This window comes from Gadus macrocephalus, chromosome 3 (genome assembly GCF_031168955.1).
Source record: "Gadus macrocephalus chromosome 3, ASM3116895v1".
NCBI lineage: Eukaryota > Metazoa > Chordata > Actinopteri > Gadiformes > Gadidae > Gadus > Gadus macrocephalus.
Genome location: NC_082384.1, coordinates 11168213 through 11190683, shown reverse-complemented (window position 1 = coordinate 11190683; position 22471 = coordinate 11168213). Strand labels below are relative to the sequence as shown.

General features: G+C 42.3%; 1 protein-coding gene and 1 long non-coding RNA gene across 2 annotated transcripts; one reads left to right on the top strand and one right to left on the bottom strand.

Annotated features, from left to right (window-relative positions):
• The first annotated feature begins 15772 nt into the window (after window positions 1-15772).
• LOC132454070 (mucin-5AC-like) lies at window positions 15773-21791 on the top strand. Its single transcript, XM_060047233.1, has 10 exons — window positions 15773-16407; window positions 16515-16579; window positions 16688-16833; window positions 17978-18243; window positions 18348-18412; window positions 18586-18734; window positions 20112-20377; window positions 20482-20546; window positions 20720-20868; window positions 21090-21791. Exons 1-10 carry the CDS (start codon window positions 16087-16089, stop codon window positions 21191-21193), a joined length of 1596 nt encoding a protein of 531 aa, XP_059903216.1. The 5' UTR covers window positions 15773-16086; the 3' UTR covers window positions 21194-21791.
• LOC132454071 (uncharacterized) lies at window positions 20043-20330 on the bottom strand. Its single transcript, XR_009524863.1, has 2 exons — window positions 20241-20330; window positions 20043-20198 (listed from the first exon to the last, which is right to left on the bottom strand). It is a non-coding gene; the product is annotated as an uncharacterized LOC132454071 (long non-coding RNA).
• Window positions 21792-22471: the final 680 nt, after the last annotated feature.

Here is a 22471-nt window from a genome sequence, read left to right as displayed (position 1 = left end):
AAAACTCTTCAGGAAGTATAATCATTTTAGAAAGTGGAACGCTTTATTCTGCTTTGGGTCAGAGTATGCCTCGAGTCAAAGTGGTCGGCCTTGGATTAATCATGAAACTGTTGAGACTAGAGAGGAGAGGAACAAGAAAAATGTACTAAAAATGCCTTATTTTCAATTCCTTAAATCCTGTCTTGCTTGGTTGTATCGGTCACCACTTAGCTGTCGTGTTCCTGTATTGAGAGAAACCGAGTGAATTATGATGAGTCCTTAAATTATTATAAGCCTCCATCCTTAGCTATACAGTATTAAAAGATGCATAATGAAGATTAATTGGATGAAATCAAAATGATTGCTGTATTGATATCCCACATAAACGGCAATAATATGAGTTCATTTAATCATTGAATTAATTATAATTCAACCAATTTAATGTGTTATCAAGCCACCTGTTATAGTCTAGGCTAATTTAATTATTACAATAAGAGTCATAATTATATGTAGGCTATGTGTAAATCGACATATCTAAATATATATATATATTTATAGACCACTTGTGTTGGCTTAAATACAGGTCCGGGGGCCATTAACTTCCCCTGCCCATCACTTTGGAGGTTGCAAGCACGTTAATTATAGTCCGTGAGTTAAACAAATATCAGACCTTGAGTCTGAACTAATACTTAAATGTTATAGAGCCAGGTCAGGGGCATTAGGTTTGAACAAATGGTTAGAAATGACACGTTCTCCTTTAAAGGTCACCTTCCCCAGCCGACCGCTGAGAGTACACTTACTTACCAAGTGGAAGGACATGAGCAAACTGCGAAATGGAAGTAATAACCCTTCGCCACTTTGTGCGATTTAGGGTTAACCTAAACCCTATTAAATAATCTATAAATGTCTTATGAACACCATTAGTAAATGATTACCAGGCACATTGGCTTGTTAATTAGGTTCATGAAGTTCATTAATATTGCATTAACCTTTCATCAGATCATAAAACGTCACTTGACGTAGACCACTAGGGAAAAAGGGAGAGAGGTCACTCAGTCAACTTAATGCTGAATACACATCTGTCACCTGAGAGCATTAGGACGTTTTTGGTATTTTTGAAAGACAAGGTACAACATTCTGCTGTTCAGGAAGCTCTGGAAGCTCTCAGAGTCCTTCATGTTTTGAACAAATGGGTAGAAATGCCTACATGGCGTGTTCTTCTTAACAGGACCACTTCCACAGCCAACTACTGGAGTGCTTTAAACTTCAAATGGGAAGGACAGAGCGACGCCTCAGGCCTGCATCGAAGCACACCTCTCCCACTAGGGGTGATTTAGGCGCTAAAGGTTCCTGCTGAAACTGGAAAACCACACCAAAAGTAGGCAAAACAACGTAGGTCATAAAATATCCCTCAACTTAGACTAAAAGTGAAAAAATGACAAAGGTCACACAGTCCCTTTAAAGCTCAAAACACACCTCCATCCCATCAGAGCATATGGAACTTTTAGAGTTTTTGGAAGACAAGACACAAAATTCTTCTGTTCAGGAAGCCAAATTTGCATTTACATTTAGGGCATTGAGCAAAGGCTTTTATCCAAAGCAATTTACAATCTAAATGCTGTATAGATCCATGTGCAAAAAGATCTGTGTCTCTGCGTCATCACAATGCAATTCTTGAAACATATTTCAGAACTGGTTGGACGAAAAAGCTTTTGAATAATCCTCTTGTGTTGTACGCATATGTCTGCTCAATAAGGGCAGTTGTAATGTGAATGTCTATGTTGTTTTTACTGGTGTTAACAGTGCCGGTTCAATTACCACTGTCTGACATCCACAGACTATCAATAGTTCACTTGACCATCAAGCATCTGATCTGAATCTTTATCTTTACAATGCCTTAAAAAAGAGCTTCATTTGTGGGGGATCCTTAATTTACTAAAAACTAAACATAAACTATTATCTGTTCTGTCATTGTTTTATATCCCATTCAACTTCCTTGTAAATCGGGTTTTTCTTCTCCAATTTTATACCCTCAGCAACAAGGGGAAAACTGGCTAAATGTAAAAATGGCTGGCACCAAATGGCTTCCATCAAATCACTCAACACGTCCTATTGGTACACACACAATGAATTGAAACTGATAAAGTCCGTTTTTTCAATCCAACAAAGGTTAAGATGAATCATTGTCTGAGAGTGACGTTTAAATCAAGAGGAGGTTGAATAGATAAAAGTTACATAAAAGTATGCTCCCTGGCCTGGCTGGCCACATGCTGCTCGATGTGATCTGGGACAATAGAGAAAAATAGTCTTTCTGTGGGACTTTGGGGTCCTTGTCCAAGGAACTGAACTCTGTGCTTTACTGCTGAAACATGTCAATCTCCAAAATCAGACCTTGTCCGATAGCAGAGCAGACAATGTGAAATGGGAGATAACGGCTTCATATTTGTCTCAACTGATCATGTTGCTGGACTGGCGGGGATCTGTAAGACAATCTCGGCCAGCAGTAGTAAACTAGAAAAGTGTCTGTAACCGTTTCAAATCCTAACTGGCCACTGTTGAAATGCATGAATAAAAATACCATTCTAAAAAAAAATGTTAGAATTAGATTCTCTTCCGTAAAATATCTCCATAGGCGCCACTCAGCCCCTTGAGGTTTTGGTTCCTGGCCCAGGCTCTGCTACAATTTAAGAATGATCAGGATTAACAAAGTAGCACGGTGCAATGTGCTGTAACTACTGCTAGCAGACGGATGTGTTTAACACTCTTTTAGCAGGTAGGCTAACTCAGCAATAAGCCGAAAGCGGTGGTTCTGTTTCATTACAGCAACAATAGAATATATAAAAAAATATTTCACAAACAGCTCAAACTTTATATTTTCAAGAATAAGGTGGAACGTGTAGCTTTTCCTCCTCCGTGTTGATGGCATGTGACGTACAAGCCTCGGCCTCCATAGTAGCGTGATTGGCCACTTACAGCAGTGGAAACGAAAGAGCGCGATTGAGAAAATCAATCGGTTTGGTTTTTTATCTGGTTCCTCAAAACTGTGACGACGTAAGGCAGACTTGAGACGCTAGCTAACGTCATTAGCCACCTGAAACGTTGTTTGTTATGAGTGCCAAAGGCAGTCACAAAATAACAAAGGAAGGAATTTCCTATCTCATGTGGAATCGTGCCATCAGTTCCTCTGTGACATTCCAACTGTATAGTACACAGACGTTTATGTGTCACTCAGAGTCTCTGGTTAAAGTGGAGGCAATAGGCTGTGGCCACTCCTATGAACTTGACCTGAGGATACAGCCTTTGTTATTGATGAATCATGTAATTATCGTAACCGTTCATAAACATTAAAGGTCAAGCACTGGTACCTTTATAAAAAGAAAGCAACATACAAAACGAAACCTTACATTTAATAAAACTACAGATAGAAAGGGCTTAAGGGCAAAATAAAAAATCAATCGTCAGTTTCAAATATTCACGTATTATTACGTACGGAAGAAGGTAGGCTATACCTTTTACCTTTTTTTCATGGTAAACGTTAGATTTACAATTTGTTAATGACATAAACCCCCTACAATGATTATCACAGGTGGAACATGCCCAGCTCTACTAATTTGGTTGATAAAAGGTTGATAAGATACATTTGAGTTGATCAACCTGTGTACATTGTTTTGGTGCTTTTGTATCATTGTGCATGTAAACTTTTGCTATGAATACGAACAAGAGGTGTGCTCTTTGCGACGAAATTCTAAAGAGTACAGGGAACTTCATAGTTTATAATTATTGAGTACATCTTTTTTATTATGAGCAGTGGCCCATCCTGTTTGTGCACGCTCTACGTCACAAAGCTCACCATGTGATTAAAAGAAAAACAAAACAACGGCACAACTACGTCCTTTCTGAACCATGCAGATGTCAAAACACATTAGGTCAACTGATCTACTCATAACTTCCTTGTTAGATGGAAATCTTACCTGTCCTTCAGGTATCGACCATCCTATTGGATGCGTTTGAATACATTTGGTTGTGTAAAAATGAAGTTGACTTGCTCCTTTACTATTCTCTGTATATTATACATATCTCTTTAACCAAATTATACTAATGCCACTCACTTACTGTTAATCAGCTGTCAATAAGTTGAGCTTGAAAGCAATAGAAAAAACTGAAATTCTCTTACTTGGACCAACGAACACAATATGTGTCTGTGTTATCGTAGACTCTGATCTGAAGACAAAAGTCCCACATTAGCAAGGTAACCAACACAGCCTTGTATTTCAATTCAATTCAATTTTATTTGTATAGCCCTTAACCACTGGTACAGTCTCAAAGGGCTTAACAGGGCAATATTTATGACAACCTTAAGACCCTAGCCCCCCAGAGGGCAAGAAATAACTCCCTGAAATAGCGACAAAGAAATCTTGAGAAGGTTTGCACATTGAGGGTTGCACACATATGTAGGCCTACAGGCAAAACATTTTAAATCGGTAATGGCGTGCTGGCCGGTTAACAATAAGGAGAGTCCAGTAGGGTGACCACCCGTCACGCGTAGCGCATGCGCGCACAGTGTTTTGAAGCCCAACCATGCGTCCCTCAAATTGAGACCGTGTCACGCGAAATCAATGCTTGCTCAAAAAAAAGTTGGTCGCTCTCTATATCCTGGAGCCCCAGGTAGCCAAACGAACATTACTTGACAGTTCAGCACGCTACTGTTGCCACACCCACCTCTCAGTTGAACTGCTGACTAGGTTCTTGTCAACTTTTTCGTTGTTGTCATGACAGCGCACGCACGTGCATACCAGACACACATTCGAAAAATGGAGGAAGAGACTGAGTCTGAGGCACTGCCAATTCCAATTAAAAAGGTGAGAAGGTGTGGTTAAAGTAAATCGGGAGTGGAAGTGCATCTGTATTATGAATTTTAATTTAGAAAAAAATACACATTGGTTGGCCTATACCTGAGCATACATCAGTAATCACACATGTTTAGGGGAATAGGACATTATAAATATACCATGTAAGGTGGTATGTGCTAGAAATGGGTAAACCACTAACAGTGAGTCTGCCCGTGAGGTGGGGGCACCGCCGCGCCAGGCAGTGTCCCCCATTGTCCCCCCGAAACATACCCCTTGTCCCCCCTTGGGCTTTTTAGCAGGTGGTCACCCTAGAGTCCAGGCATTCAGTTTTAGTCACTGTGATAGGCCAGGCCTCCAGTCGTGGTCACCGCAACATGATAGAACAGACAGAATGAGGAATTAGATGGGAAAAGTGCATGCAAGAAATGTAGACTGCTCATTATTACTGGCTCATGATAGGCCCCCCGATCGACGTAGGCCCAAGACAATGTGATTTTTTGTTTTGGGCTTACAAAGATCAGAGGCCTATCATGAGCCAATAAAAAAGGGGGCCACTAGCTGGGCCCAGACAACGGCAAAATGTCTGAAAATAATTTACACAACTTCATTGGAAGATCCCCTCTCAGGGGGCCTACAACACTCAGCCCCAGGGCCCAATGGCAGTTGATGCAGGCCTGCAGATAGGGTGCTCGATAGGCGAAGGCTAGGCCAGCTCCTGAAGACTGGAGGGGCAGAGAAGGACTATAAGGAATGATGAGGTCCTTCAGGTAGGATTGTGCTAATCCATGCAAGGCTTTATAGGTTAGCAGTAGCACATTAAAATCCAATCTGGCAGTTATTGGTAGCCAGTGTAGCGGTATGAATATAGGGGTGATATGATCAAGTTTTCTCATTCTCGTCAATAGTCTAGCTTCAGCATTCTGTACAAGCTGGAGGCCTCTCGTGATATAATAAGGAAGACCAGAGAGCAAATAATTAGAATAGTCCAGTATTGATGATATACCGTACATAAATGCACGAATAAGTGTTTTTGCATCTGCTGCAGATAAGATTGGTCTGTTTTTACAATATTTCCCAGATGAAAGAATACAATTCTATCTATACTTTTCACATGTTTGTCAAAACAGAGCAAAGGGTCAAAGAAGACACCAAGATTTTTAACAATGGAATTTTTACGGGATGACCGAGCAATCAAAACATAGCGAGACTGATTCAAATTTTCTTTGGTCTTGCTTTGGACCAATGATTATCTGCTCCGTCTTCCCAGTATTGAGGTTCAGGTAGTTCAGGGACATATTATCATGTTAGAAAAATTGCCACGTCCGTTTTGAGGGGTTTGGATGCTGGGAAATGAATGCATGACTACTACAATGTCCTCTTTACTGGCCTCCCCAAGAAGCCAATAGAGAGGCTCCTACTCGTTTGAAAGTCTGCTTTTGGAATTCTTACAAGAACCAACTAAGAAAAAGAGAGCATTCTAATGTATGAACCTTTTTAACTGAGTTTCTTTATTTTTTTACCTTTTTGTGTGGTTCTGCTGGTCAGGGTGTTCCGCCTCGGGACACCCATTCCTTGAAACTTTCCTAAAACATTCCCAATCTAAACTCTGCAAGATACCTCGACAATGTCCAGTGGGAATTTAACTTCAGGGTCATAGGAAATCACTGGAGCAATTATAGACAGCTGAATGCTTGCTGACTGACTCAAAATGTTTAAGACCATTACCGTAAAGCAAGGCATCACAGCCACTAGGACAACATGACGTAACATTGACTGGAAAGGAACAGGTTGAAAATAGCAAATCATAGTCTACTGTAGTTTCAAGGAAGAATTTTCATTTATTTATGGACAACCCGGTATCACGCGATTTCGTGCTCATGCGCACAAACATTAATCTATTGAATCGTGTCCCAGAGCACGGTTGTCTGACATTATTCGTGCTGCACAGAACTAGAGAGAACGAAATGTAAACCAATGCATTTTGAACGTGAGCGTTTCTCAGATGTTTCAAAAGGACGAAACGAGAGAGAGAGAGAAAGAGAGAGAGGGACGGAGAGAGAGAGAGAGAGAGGCTTCAGAAGGGGTGTGCGCAGACAGTAGTACAATGTACCCTCTACTTATGTTTGTGTCAAAACAATAAATGCATCAAAGGGGAAATGTAGTGTACTAGGGATATTCTGATTTCCCCGTTTTTTGCAGCAGACCACCTCAAAAACATTTTGTTCTCATGCTCACGAAAAGTAATCTATTGAATCGTGCCCCAGAGCACGATTGTCTCACTTATTTTGTGCTACACAGAACGAAATTTAAACCATTGCCTTTCAATTTGGATATTTTCTTCGACCACAGAAGGGGTGTGCGCAGATAGTACAATGCACCCTCTACTTATGTTTGTGTAAAAACGTATATAATACCTGAATAATGTCGGACAATCGTGCTCTGGGACACGATTCAATAGATTACTTTCCGTGAGCGTGAGAACGAAAGATTTTTGAGGAGGTCTGCTCCTCAAAACGCGGAAATCCGAGTATCTCTAATGCACTACATTTACCCTTTGATGCATTTGTTGTTTTGACGCATACATAAGTAGAGGGTGCACTGTCCTATCTGCGCACACCCCTTCTGTGGTCGAAGAAAATATCCATGTTCGTTGCAGTTTTTGGAAGGGTTAGAAAAATATTGACATATATTTTTACATTTACATTTACATTTAGGGCATTTAGCAGACGCTTTTATCCAAAGCGACTTACAATAAGAACATTTGTCATATGAAGTGCATCAATATATCGCTGTCGGTACAGAAAGGATGATCATAGAACCAAGTGCAAGTACAACAATCGCTAGGCTAACCAATTCCCCGTGTTACAGCAATGATAGCAGCTACTGCAGTTGCTACACAGTTAAGTACTATAATACAATACAATACAACACAATACAATACAGTGTACAATGGTGGCCAGAAGGGGGAGGGTGGCTATGCAGTGTCGATGTGGACTCTGAACAGGTGAGTCTTGAGTCCTTTTCCGAAGATAGTGAGCGACTCAGCGGTCCTGAGAGCGGCAGGGAGCTCGTTCCACCACTGAGGTCCCAAAACCGAGAAAAGTTGTGACTTTGCTGAACGGCCTTTGCTAGCTCTTAGCGATGGCGGTACCAGACGTCCAGCTGAGGTAGTTGAGCGGAGGGATCGAGCTGGGGTGTGGCTTTAGCAATGCTTGGAGGAAGGCAGGGGCAGTTCCATCGACTTCCTTGTATGCCAGTACCATCGTCTTAAATTTGATGCGAGCTACCACAGGGAGCCAGTGGAGGTCCAGGAAGAGGGGGGTCACATGGGAGAACTTCGGTAGGTTGAACACGAGGCGCGCTGCCGCATTCTGGATGCGCTGCAAAGGTTTAATCGCAGAGGCAGGAAGTCCAGCCAGGAGTGAGTTTCAGTAGTCGAGGCGGGAGACGACCAGTGATTGGACTAGAAGCTGAGCTGCTTCCCTTGTGAGGAAGGGCCGGATTCTGCAGATGTTGTAGAGTGCAAATCTGCAGGATCGGGCCACCGCAGTGATGTTTGCGGTGCAGCATAACTGATTGTCCAATACCACATCGAGGTTTCTGGCAGTTGGAGATGGAGATACAGTGACGTTCTCAACGGTGACCAGTAAGTCCATGTGTGGGCAATCTTTCCCTGGGATTAGGAGGAGCTCGGTTTTGTTGAGGTTAAGCCTCAGGTGATGGGCAGTTATCCAGGTGCTGACGTCTGCCAGACATTCCGATATGCGTGTTGCAATCAGGGTTTTATCAGATGAGGGGGAAGAGAGAAATAGCTGCGTGTCGTCAGCATAGCAGTGATAAGAAAAGCCGTGTGATGCAATTACCGAGCCCAGAGATCTGGTATAGAGGGAGAACAGAAGAGGCCCCAGTACAGAGCCTTGAGGGACACCAGTTTCAAGCGTGCAAGGTTTGGACAAGGAGCTATTCCATGTCACTTGATAGGTGCGGTTCGTCAGGTAGGATGTGAACCAGGAAAGAGCAGATTCAGCGATTGCCAAGTTCGGCAATAGTGGCACGGAGGATCTGGTGGTTCACCGTGTCAAATGCTGCGTACAGGTCGAGGAGAATGAGAACCGATGAGAGGGATGAGGCTCTGGCAGCACGGAGGGACTCAGTCAGAGAGCCGTCTCAGTGGAGTGTGCCTTCTTGAAACCTGACTGGTGAGGGTCAAGGAGGTTGTTAGATGAGAGATAGGAGGACAGTTGGTTAGCAACGGCACGTTCCAGTGTTTTAGACAGGGATGAAAGAAGAGATACCGGTCTGTAGTTCTGGATATCGGTGGTATTAAGAGTTGAGGCTTTATTCTGGCAGTCTTGAAAGATGCTGGAACAATGCCTGAAGTGAGGGAGGAGTTGATAAATGAGGTGAGAAATTGCAGGATCTCGCTTGAGACATCCTGGAGGAGAGAGGAGGGGATAGCGTCAAGGGGGCAGGTGGTGGCATGGTTGTTATTATTCTGTTGACCTCGTCAGAGGTGAGAGGGCTAAATTGGGTAAAGACAGAGGAGGGGATGGGAGGAGGTAAAAAATGGAGGCAGGGATAAAAGAGGAGCTAATGTCCTTCACTTTCTGGGTAAAATAGGTAACAAAGTCATCAGCAGTGAGGCAGGAAGGAGGTGGGGGTGAGGGAGGGTTGAGGAGGGACGAGAACAGGGAGAACAGTTTCCTGGGGTTTGAGGCAGAGGAGTTGATTTTGTTCCGGTAGAAGGCAGATTTGGTGGTTGACACACAAGAGGTGAACTAGAGGTGCACTGTACTATCTGCGCACACTCTCTCTCTCTCTCTCTCTCGTCCGAAAAACGCTCCCGTTCAGAATGCATTGGTTTACATTTCGTTCTGTGTAGCACAATCGTGCTCTGGGACACGATTCAATAGATTAACGTTTGTGCGCATGAGCACGATACCGGATTGTTGTGTACTATACAGTGTAACATAATGTGTAGCATTGCATAGTGGAGTGTATTTGTATGTATGGCATAATGCATAGCATATCATAACATCGCACAGTGTAATATAGAGTGTAACATAAAATGTAGCATCCTGGAGTGCAGCATAATTTGTAACAAAGTCTAATCTATTATATAGCAAGCATATTGTTTAGCCTAGCGTAGTGTAGCATAAGCTAATGCTACATGACATTGCATAATGTCATGCAGAGCATTGAATAGTGTATCATAGCGTTGTTCAGAAGATAGTAGAAGCATAGAGGAAGTAGAAGTTAAACCATGACGGATTTGACGATCAGCAGGTTATACTGGATTTTTCGAAACGGGCAGGGGCATTATCACATTGTTCTATATATATGAAATGTTAAAACAGGGTTAAAGCTTCACAAAGATGGTTTTAATCAGGGGCTCAGAAAAATGCTATGGACTTCAAAATGCAAAATAATTGCAGAGCCAGGTGTCTCATCAGCCGTTTGTATTCACAGTTGTGTGTTCCCGTAATGGGTGTGTGTTCCCGTAATGGTTGGGTGTATGTTGGGTGTGGTGGAAAGGGAAAAAACGCGGAAAGGTGCCCTGGTAACATCAGCTGATTGGCTTGTCACCTGTGCCAAAATGTCCTGTTAAAAGACAACCGCTTGTCTTCAGTTATTTGCTGATAGATCCCAGAAACAGGGACACGACAGACCGAGAAACATTTTGTTGGATAATTTGGGGTGAGAGCATCCCTACACCATCGGAGCATTCAAACAAACGGGTTAGTCTATTAGAATTTTTCTTGTAGGCCTATATGAAGAATATAAATAGCATACAAATACATACAGAATAGTTGTTGGTAAAAGATTCATGTCAGTGTATCAATCAATTAAACAGCCATCTATCAGCAACTTGTGAGGCATGCTCTATGCAAATATCTGTTGTGGAAAAGAATAGTATGAATATAGTATTATAATATAATATAGTAATATTATCTTATAGTATAATAGGGTACTGAAATACTGGCTGGTTAGGTAGCCAGTCTACTCACTGACTACCACCAACAAATACATATCATGTCAGTTAGACAATACGGCCCAGTTGTAAACGTGCATTTACATCTGGGTAAAGTGCAATGCATTCCAAATTGTACTCAATTCCAATTGTAATTGATTCCCAATTGGAGGGGGGGGGGGGGGGGGGGGCAATAAAGTACTTTGAACTTGAACTTGAACAATAGGTGATTAGAAACAAGTGTATGTGTTATACACACATGCACTTGTTTGTGTGTAACAATTATAACACTATATTTTGAGAAATGTTTTCATCATTAGATGAACATATGACTAGTGGATGGTGGCCATTATTCTTTATTTCTAATACTTGGTGAATTAATGGAGCTCTTTATGTCATTATTCATCACTGACCCTTATAACATCAATAGGCAGGAAAACAGAATGACAACAGGGGGCAATCTTCGAGAAGATACGTATTGTAAAAAAATAATTGATTTGAAAATCATTTCCAAGACTAAAATAGGCATAAAAATAGAACCAATAAAACAAAACCAACAAACTCATTTGAAGGAGGAAAGAAATGTGTTTGCTGACAATTTCATGAAATTCTAGAGAAATTTTGTTTATCATTGGATTCGAGATATCTTTGGAACACTCGGAAACTCAATATATTTGTAACTCATTTCACAATCCTTCTCATGTATTAGATACATACTTTATACCAAAGAATATGGACCAAATCAGAATCATCATTCTGGGTAAGTAATAGTCTATTGTCATTAAACCATAAATATTGCAATTATAAGAATGATTCTGATATTCTTCTTCCTCCAACAAATCTGCAGTCTTAACAATTATAACAAGACTGGATACTGCAGGAACAACAACGACAACTGCTGCAATAACAACGACAACTGCTGCACCAACAACGACAACTGCTGCACCAACAACAACAACTGCTGCACCAACGACAACAACTGCTGCAATAATGACAACAACTGCTGCACCAACAACAACAACTGCTGCACCAACAATAACAACTGCTGCACCAACCACAACAACTGCTGCATCAACAACTACATCTACTGCACAAACAACGACAACTGCTGCACCAACAACAACAATTGCTGCACCAACAACGACAACTGCTGCACCAACAACGACAACAGCTGCACCAACAACAACAACTGCTGCACCAACCACTACTGCCTCACCAACGACAACAACTGCTGCACCTACAACAACAACTGCTGCACCAACGACAACAACTGCTGCACCTACGACAACAACTGCTGCACCAACGACAACAACTGCTGCACCAACGACAACGACTGCTGCACCAACGACAACGACTGCTCCACCAACAACGACAACTGCTGCACCAACAACAACAACTAATGTACCAACGACAACAACTGCTGCACCGACAACGACAACTGCTGCACCAACAACCACAACTGCTGCACCAATGACAACAACTGCTGCACCAACGACAACAACCGCTGCACCAACAACTGCTGCACCAACGACAACGACTGCTGCACCAACGACGACGACTGCTCCACCAACAACGACAACTGCTGCACCAACAACAACAACCGCTGCAACGACAACGACAACTGCTGCACCAACGACAACTGCTGCAATAACAACGACAACTACTGCACCAACAACAACAACTGCTGCACCAACGACAACAACTGCTGCAATAACGACAACAACTGCTGCACCAACAACAACAACTGCTGCACCAACCACAACAACTGCTGAACCAACAACGACAACTGCTGCACCAACAACGACGACTGCTCCAACAACCACAACAACTGCTGCACCAACAACAACAACTGCTGCACCAACCACAACAACTGCTGCACCAACAACTACATCTACTGCACAAACAACGACAACTGCTGCACCAACAACAACAATCGCTGCACCAACAACGACAACTGCTGCACCAACAACGACAACTGCTGCACCAACCACTACTGCCTCACCAACGACAACAACTGCTGCACCTACAACAACAACTGCTGCACCAACGACAACAACTGCTGCACCTACGACAACAACTGCTGCACCAACGACAACGACTGCTGCACCAACGACAACGACTGCTGCACCAACGACAACGACTGCTCCACCAACAACGACAACTGCTGCACCAACAACAACAACTAATGTACCAACGACAACAACTGCTGCACCGACAACGACAACTGCTGCACCAACAACCACAACTGCTGCACCAACAACCACAACTGCTGCGCCAATGACAACAACTGCTGCACCAACGACAACAACCGCTGCACCAACAACTGCTGCACCAACGACTGCTGCACCAACGACGACGACTGCTCCACCAACAACGACAACTGCTGCACCAACAACAACAACTGCTGCACTGACAACAACAACTGCTGCACCAACAACCACAACTGCTGCAATAACAACCACAACTGCTGCAATAACAACAACAACTGCTGCACCAACAACGACAACTGCTGCACCAACGACAACAACTGCTGCAATAACGACAACAACTGCTGCACCAACAACAACAACTGCTGCACCAACCACAACAACTGCTGAACCAACAACGACAACAACTGCTGCACCTACAACAACAACTGCTGCACCAACGACAACAACTGCTGCACCTACGACAACAACTGCTGCACCAACGACAACGACTGCTGCACCAACGACGACTGCTGCACCAACAACGACAACAACTGCTGCACCTACAACAACAACTGCTGCACCAACGACAACAACTGCTGCACCTACGACAACAACTGCTGCACCAACGACAACGACTGCTGCACCAACGACAACGACTGCTGCACCAACGACAACGACTGCTCCACCAACAACGACAACTGCTGCACCAACAACAACAACTAATGTACCAACGACAACAACTGCTGCACCGACAACGACAACTGCTGCACCAACAACCACAACTGCTGCACCAACAACCACAACTGCTGCACCAACAACCACAACTGCTGCACCAATGACAACAACTGCTGCACCAACGACAACAACCGCTGCACCAACAACTGCTGCACCAACGACAACGACTGCTGCACCAACGACGACGACTGCTCCACCAACAACGACAACTGCTGCACCAACAACAACTGCTGCACTGACAACAACAACTGCTGCACCAACAACCACAACTGCTGCAATAACAACCACAACTGCTGCAATAACAACAACAACTGCTGCACCAACAACGACAACTGCTGCACCAACGACAACAACTGCTGCAATAACGACAACAACTGCTGCACCAACAACAACAACTGCTGCACCAACCACAACAACTGCTGAATCAACAACGATAACTGCTGCACCAACGACGACTGCTGCACCAACAACGACAACAACCGCTGCACCAACAACGACAACTGCTGCACCAACAATGACAACAGCTGCACCAACAACAACAACTGCTGCACCAACCACTACTGCCTCACCAACGACAACAACTGCTGCACCTACGACAACAACTGCTGCACCAACGACAACAACTGCTGCACCTACGACAACAACTGCTGCACCAACGACAACGACTGCTGCACCAATGACAACGACTGCTGCACCAACGACAACAACTGCTGCACCAACGACAACAACTGCTGCACCAACAACGACTGCTGCACCAACGACAACGACTGCTGCACCAACGACAATGACTGCTGCACCAACCACAACAACTGCTGCACAAACAACAACAACGGCTGCACCAACACCCACAACTACTGGACCAACGACAACAACCGCTGCACCAACAACTGCTGCACCAACGACAACAACCGCTGCACCAACGACAACGACTGCTGCACCAACGACAACGACTGCTGCACCAACGACAACGACTGCTGCACCAACAACCACAACTACTGGACCAACGACAACAACCGCTGCACCAACAACTGCTGCACCAACGACAACAACCGCTGCACCAACGACAACAACCGCTGCACCAACAACTGCTGCACCAACAACCACAACTGCTGCACCAACAACCACAACTGCTGCACCAACAACCACAACTGCTGCACCAATGACAACAACTGCTGCACCAACGACAACAACCGCTGCACCAACAACTGCTGCACCAACGACAACGACTGCTGCACCAACGACGACGACTGCTCCACCAACAACGACAACTGCTGCACCAACAACAACTGCTGCACTGACAACAACAACTGCTGCACCAACAACCACAACTGCTGCAATAACAACCACAACTGCTGCAATAACAACAACAACTGCTGCACCAACAACGACAACTGCTGCACCAACGACAACAACTGCTGCACCAACCACAACAACTGCTGAACCAACAACGATAACTGCTGCACCAACGACGACTGCTGCACCAACAACGACAACAACCGCTGCACCAACAACGACAACTGCTGCACCAACAATGACAACAGCTGCACCAACAACAACAACTGCTGCACCAACCACTACTGCCTCACCAACGACAACAACTGCTGCACCTACGACAACAACTGCTGCACCAACGACAACAACTGCTGCACCTACGACAACAACTGCTGCACCAACGACAACGACTGCTGCACCAATGACAACGACTGCTGCACCAACGACAACAACTGCTGCACCAACGACAACAACTGCTGCACCAACAACGACTGCTGCACCAACGACAACGACTGCTGCACCAACGACAATGACTGCTGCACCAACCACAACAACTGCTGCACAAACAACAACAACTAATGTACCAACGACAACAACTGCTGCACCGACAACGACAACGGCTGCACCAACACCCACAACTACTGGACCAACGACAACAACCGCTGCACCAACAACTGCTGCACCAACGACAACAACCGCTGCACCAACGACAACGACTGCTGCACCAACGACAACGACTGCTGCACCAACAACCGCTGCACCAACGACAACAACCGCTGCACCAACAACTGCTGCACCAACAACGACAACAGCTGCACCGACAACGACAACCGCTGCACCCACCACGACAACTGCTGTACCGACCACGACGATTGCCGCACCTACACCAACAACCGCTGCACTAACGACAACGACTGCTGCACCAACGACTACGACTGCTGCACAAACGACAACGACTGCTGCACCAACCACAACAACTACTGCACCAACGACAACAACTGCTGCACCAACAACAACTAATGCACCGACGACAACAACTGCTGCACCGACAACGACAACTGCTGCACTAACAACCACAACTGCTGCACCAATGACAACAACTGCTGCACCAACAAGTGCTGCACCAACGACAATAACCGCTGCATCAACAACGACAACTGCCGCACCAACGAGGACAACCGCTGCACCAACAACAACAACTGCTGTACCGACAACGACAATTGCCTCACCAACAACGACAACTCCTGCAGTCCCAACTACTACTGCCGCACCAGCGGGCCCTCAAGAACCTCCTACAGTAAACGAAGGTTCTCGAGATGTGTCATTCAGTTTGCAACGCCCGTTTGAAAGCGCTTTGTCAGATTCTGATTCCCCAGAGTTTCAGTCGTTGGCTGATGAAGTCACAAGAGAGGTGAGATAAAAAACGTTTTTCGTAAATTTGCATTAGCCTTGCAACAATCACTTATTTTAATGCAGCTCTTCGTCAATAACTATAATATGCCGATTCATTTACCTCAGGTAAACAATGGCTACAAATTGAGATTTCCTGGCACTTTTTCCCGCTCTCTAGTAAGGTCTTTCACGTAAGTATTTCCTTATCTTCTTCAAATTGAATGTTCAACTGTTGTTCACCATTTGTTATACATGTTATTCATATATATGTTTCTTATTAACTTGCTTTCTGCTTCTAGGAACGGCTCGGTCATTGTGGATTTGACTGTAGTCTTCACCAACCTAACAGTTGTTCCAAATGGAACCGTTGCAGTGGAGACACTGATTCAAGCATTAGCCACCGGCACTACCAACCTAGCTGTGATCGTATCTACTATTACCTTGAGTAGGTTCTACATTAGATTTTTTATTAAAACCCACATTGGCTGTTGTGAATAACACAAATCTTCTACAAACAGTAGAAAATGGCAATGTGTTGTTTCAATCTTGGCAAACCAGATGTTCTCTCTTTATCTCTTTGAAGAGATGGAGACATTTCATCAAAAAATACATACAAGTGAACTCATAGATTCACTACTAGATTAGAGTAGATTATTATATCATAAATGCCATGCATTTTACTCAAACAGCAGTAATTCATGGTAGAAATTATTTGTAAGTATAGACCCAAGCAATTAAAATTACAAATATTTCAATCTTGTTGTTTAGTGATTTAGAAATCATGGTCAAATACAATTTGGGCTTTAACACAATTTGTCTCTTTCCTTTAGAGAAACACCAACACCAGCTCCTCCTGGTCCTATTAAAACTACTAGATTAGGATTGACAATTTATCATGATTACTACGATTTCAGCTTCCAGATATTTTAGCAGTGCACTTCAATACATTTGGCCTTTCAGATTCTTCAGTTCAACTCCTTTTACATTTCTGCATTTTTAGCAATGCTTTGCGCTTTTCATTGAGCTGTCACTTTATTTGTTTCCAACCATTTACATTTTTTTAAATCGTGTGCATATTTATATTGTTTACTCCATTTAGACTTTTGAACTCTGTTCAAATCCCTTCACTTGATTTAAGCAATTTAACGTTTCTTTATGTCTTCATCTATGTGGCTTTATTGAAACATATTTTCAACCTCACTTTGTACTACAGCACTCACCGCATTTTCTGCAGGAAATGCATTTTCTAGTTTATAGATTTGGGATTTAGGATAAATCCTCGTAAATGCCACACTTATTTTTCAAACAACAATAATTCATTGTAGAAAAGATTTGGAAGTAACAAGCAACAAAAACGCCAACTATGCCAATCTTGTTGTTTAATCATTTAGAAATCATGGTAAATTACAATTTGGCTCTAACATAATTTGTTTTGCTCCTTTGAAGATACACCAACACCAGCTCCACCTGGTCCCACTACAACTATTAGATTAGGGTTAGGGTTGATTATGATTGATGAGAACAAATTCTCATGATAATTACATAGCTTATTCAAACAGCCTTAACAATACAAACCCAAACTACTGCAGGCCAAACAGCATCAACTGCAGCACCAACAACGACTACTGCTGCACCAACGACAACAACTGCTGCACCAACGACAACAACTGCTGCACCTACGACAACAACTGCTGCACCAACGACGACAACGGCTGCACCAGACTCTACAGAGTCTCCTGCAGCAGATGAAGGCACTTTGGATTTGAGTTTCAGTTTGACACGCACATTTCAAAGCTCTTTGTCAGATCCTACTTCCCCAGCCTATCGTGTGCTGACTAATGAAGTCACAAGAGAGGTGAGATAACATTTTTTTGATTACATCTGCATTCGATTGAGAACAATCACTGATTTCCATGCAGCTCATATTCACTAACTAATGTGCTTCATTTTTTACTTTAGGTTAACAAAGGCTACAGATTTTTTTTTCCAAGAACATATTCCCGATCTGTTGTTAGGTCTTTTCGGTAAGCATTTTATTCTCTTCCTCAAATTGTTTGTTCGACAGTTCTTCAACCATATTTATGCATTTCCTTACATTTGTTTATTTTAAATTATTTTCATAAATAATTACCATTAGAAATTGTAATACATGATCCAGTTTTAACCATTTTCTTATTTTTCTTACTTTGTGTCCTAGTAATGGCTCAATCCTTGTGGAAATGATCCTGGTCTTCCAAAACCAAACAGTGGTTCCGACCGGAGTCCTGGCAGAGCAGGCACTGCAGGCCTTAATATCCTCAGGTATCACCAACCTAACTGGACTGGACCTTTCTACTATTACCGCAAGTAAGTTGAACACAAGATTTACGATTTTAGAGTAATAACCATGTCAACCTTCATTAAATAATGGTTTGGAGAGCCAAGCAAGAGGAACACAAGGCATTACTCTTAAGTAAAAGTTGATTAGCATTTAGAGATCCCTGTTCAAAAACGAAGTTAAATGTAATGCAGACATATTGGCTGTACTGTATTTTGTTATTTTAACGCTACTTCAACCACCCAAACAGCAACAACCACCTCAGGAGGACCCACTCTGAAAATGACCACCACAACTGCATTTTGTTGTGAATAACACAAATCTTCTACAAACAGTAGAAAATGGCAATGTGTTGTTTCAATCTTGGCAAACCAGATGTTCTCTCTTTATCTCTTTGAAGAGATGGAGACATTTCATCAAAAAATACATACAAGTGAACTCATAGATTCACTACTAGATTAGAGTAGATTATTAAATCATAAATGCCATGCATTTTACTCAAACAGCAGTAATTCATGGTAGAAATTATTTGTAAGTATAGACCCAAGCAATTAAAATTACAAATATTTCAATCTTGTTGTTTAGTGATTTAGAAATCATGGTCAAATACAATTTGGGCTTTAACACAATTTGTCTCTTTCCTTTAGAGAAACACCAACACCAGCTCCTCCTGGTCCTACTAAAACTACTAGATTAGGATTGACAATTTATCATGATTACTACGATTTCAGCTTCCAGATATTTTAGCAGTGCACTGCAATGCATTTGGCCTTTCAGATTCTTCAGTTCAACTCCTTTTACATTTCTGCATTTTTAGCAATGCTTTGCGCTTTTCATTGAGCTGTCACTTTATTTGTTTCTAACCATTTACATTTTTTTAAATCGTGTGCATATTTATATTGTTTACTCCATTTAGACTTTTGAACTCTGTTCAAATCCCTTCACTTGATTTAAGCAATTTAACGTTTCTTTATGTCTTAATCTATGTGGCTTTATTGAAACATATTTTCAACCTCACTTTGTACTACAGCACTCACCGCATTTTCTGCAGGAAATGCATTTTCTAGTTTATAGATTTGGGTTTTAGGATAAATCCTCGTAAATGCCACACTTATTTTTCAAACAACAATAATTCATTGTAGAAAAGATTTGGAAGTAACAAGCAACAAAAACGCCAACTATGCCAATCTTGTTGTTTAATCATTTAGAAATCATGGTAAATTACAATTTGGCTCTAACATAATTTGTTTTGCTCCTTTGAAGATACACCAACACCAGCTCCACCTGGTCCCACTACAACTATTAGATTAGGGTTAGGGTTGATTATGATTGATGAGAACAAATTCTCATGATAATTACATAGCTTATTCAAACAGCCTTAACAATACAAACCCAAACTACTGCAGGACAAACAGCATCAACTGCAGCACCAACAACGACTACTGCTGCACCAACGACAACAACTGCTGCACCAACGACAACAACTGCTGCACCTACGACAACAACTGCTGCACCAACGACGACAACGGCTGCACCAGACTCTACAGAGTCTCCTGCAGCAGATGAAGGCACTTTGGATTTGAGTTTCAGTTTGACACGCACATTTCAAAGCTCTTTGTCAGATCCTACTTCCCCAGCCTATCGTGTGCTGACTAATGAAGTCACAAGAGAGGTGAGATAAAATTTTTTTGATTACATCTGCATTCGATTGAGAACAATCACTGATTTCCATGCAGCTCATATTCACTAACTAATGTGCTTCATTTTTTACTTTAGGTTAACAAAGGCTACAGATTTTTTTTTCCAAGAACATATTCCCGATCTGTTGTTAGGTCTTTTCGGTAAGCATTTTATTCTCTTCCTCAAATTGTTTGTTCGACAGTTCTTCAACCATATTTATGCATTTCCTTACATTTGTTTATTTTAAATTATTTTCATAAATAATTACCATTAGAAATTGTAATACATGATCCAGTTTTAACCATTTTCTTATTTTTCTTACTTTGTGTCCTAGTAATGGCTCAATCCTTGTGGAAATGATCCTGGTCTTCCAAAACCAAACAGTGGTTCCGACCGGAGTCCTGGCAGAGCAGGCACTGCAGGCCTTAATATCCTCAGGTATCACCAACCTAACTGGACTGGACCTTTCTACTATTACCGCAAGTAAGTTGAACACAAGATTTACGATTTTAGAGTAATAACCATGTCAACCTTCATTAAATAATGGTTTGGAGAGCCAAGCAAGAGGAACACAAGGCATTACTCTTAAGTAAAAGTTGATTAGCATTTAGAGATCCCTGTTCAAAAACGAAGTTAAATGTAATGCAGACATATTGGCTGTACTGTATTTTGTTATTTTAACGCTACTTCAACCACCCAAACAGCAACAACCACCTCAGGAGGACCCACTCTGAAAATGACCACCACAACTGCATTTTGTTTGCCTATCTTCTTGACGGTCATCAAAGGACTGTTGTTCAGTACATAGAACACTCTTGTATTATATTGAATGTATAATATTTTTTTCCTAAGCCTAGTTTACCATGACATCAACATAGTTCATTTGGAGGCAGCAACAACTTTTTAGATTGAGAATAGAATAACATAATTGTCATAAGTAAGAATCCATTTAGATAATAGTAAGAATAAGTTGACAACTATTTCCACTGCTTAGCAGTGTGATTTCAACAACCATTTCAACATATTTGTTTCTTCACCATGATAGAACAAAGTGGGAACTAAAATACAAAAGAAAGCAAATGAATAACATTTGCCAGAATAAAATGTATTATTTTCAGCTCTGCAATTCTAGCCAGGAACTAAAAGATAATTCAAACATTTGGCAAAAACAATGAATGAAAAAAACGAATAAATGTTATCATATTTTTATAAATTAGATATATTATATTTAATCACATGTTGTTGTTATTTTTATTACAGAAAAACAGGCATTGTCTATAAAGATGTAGCCGACTTAAAATTAGATGTTTATCGGGGGGGCACTTTGTCTTGGTGTTGCCAATAAAATGTATCCTATGTTGTATCTGCATATTTCACTGCTCATTAATAAACACAATAAGCTATAACCTATTGGAGCCTACTTGTATTGTATGGGGTTAATTATTGAGCCATTAACAATCTTTTTGTTCTTTATTGTGAGATTTATGTTGCATGGAATGATTGTGTTGAGACCTGCATCACGGGGTGTGACCAGTGTCACGGGAACAGATTTGGTCTCCCACCTGACCTTGCCCAAACTTACTGCCTACATAAGGAGATATTCGGGTAGGGTTTGTGAGGGAAAGAGCTGGCGAAAGCCAGTGGGAATCCGTATTTTGACCGTCAATCGTGAATTATGAAGCGTGACATTTGAAACGTGACTGTGGCATCACGTATTATGCATTATTTGTTTTCCCTACATTAATACACTTTAAGTCATTATGGTGTCATGTGTGCGTCAGAAAGTATCCTGCCCCTGACAGAGTGGCTCGCCGCAAATTGAAATGCGTGGGAAGCCGCAACAATTATTGTCATGAATCCATGCTAAAAAACAGCCAATATTTACAGTTGACATTGAAAAATAAAAACCGGCAATGCTTTACAATAAGGTACGCAAAAACGTGGGTAGTTACTTAGGAACGAATGAGTAACGAATGTTGAACGACCTGGGCCCTAACTGGGGCCCTAACGGGGCCCTAACCGGGCCCTAAGTGACAGTTGCTCAGTAACTACGGAGGAGTTACTGGTAAACAGACTAGGGGACTAC

Coding starts and splice junctions, on each gene's coding strand:
- LOC132454070 (XM_060047233.1), top strand. CDS start 16,087: ATGACAACAACTGCTGCACCAACAAGTGCTGCACCAACGACAATAACC. Junction 18,244..18,347: donor CTAATGAAGTCACAAGAGAG/GTGAGATAACAT, acceptor TTTTTACTTTAG/GTTAACAAAGGCTACAGATT. Junction 20,378..20,481: donor CTAATGAAGTCACAAGAGAG/GTGAGATAAAAT, acceptor TTTTTACTTTAG/GTTAACAAAGGCTACAGATT.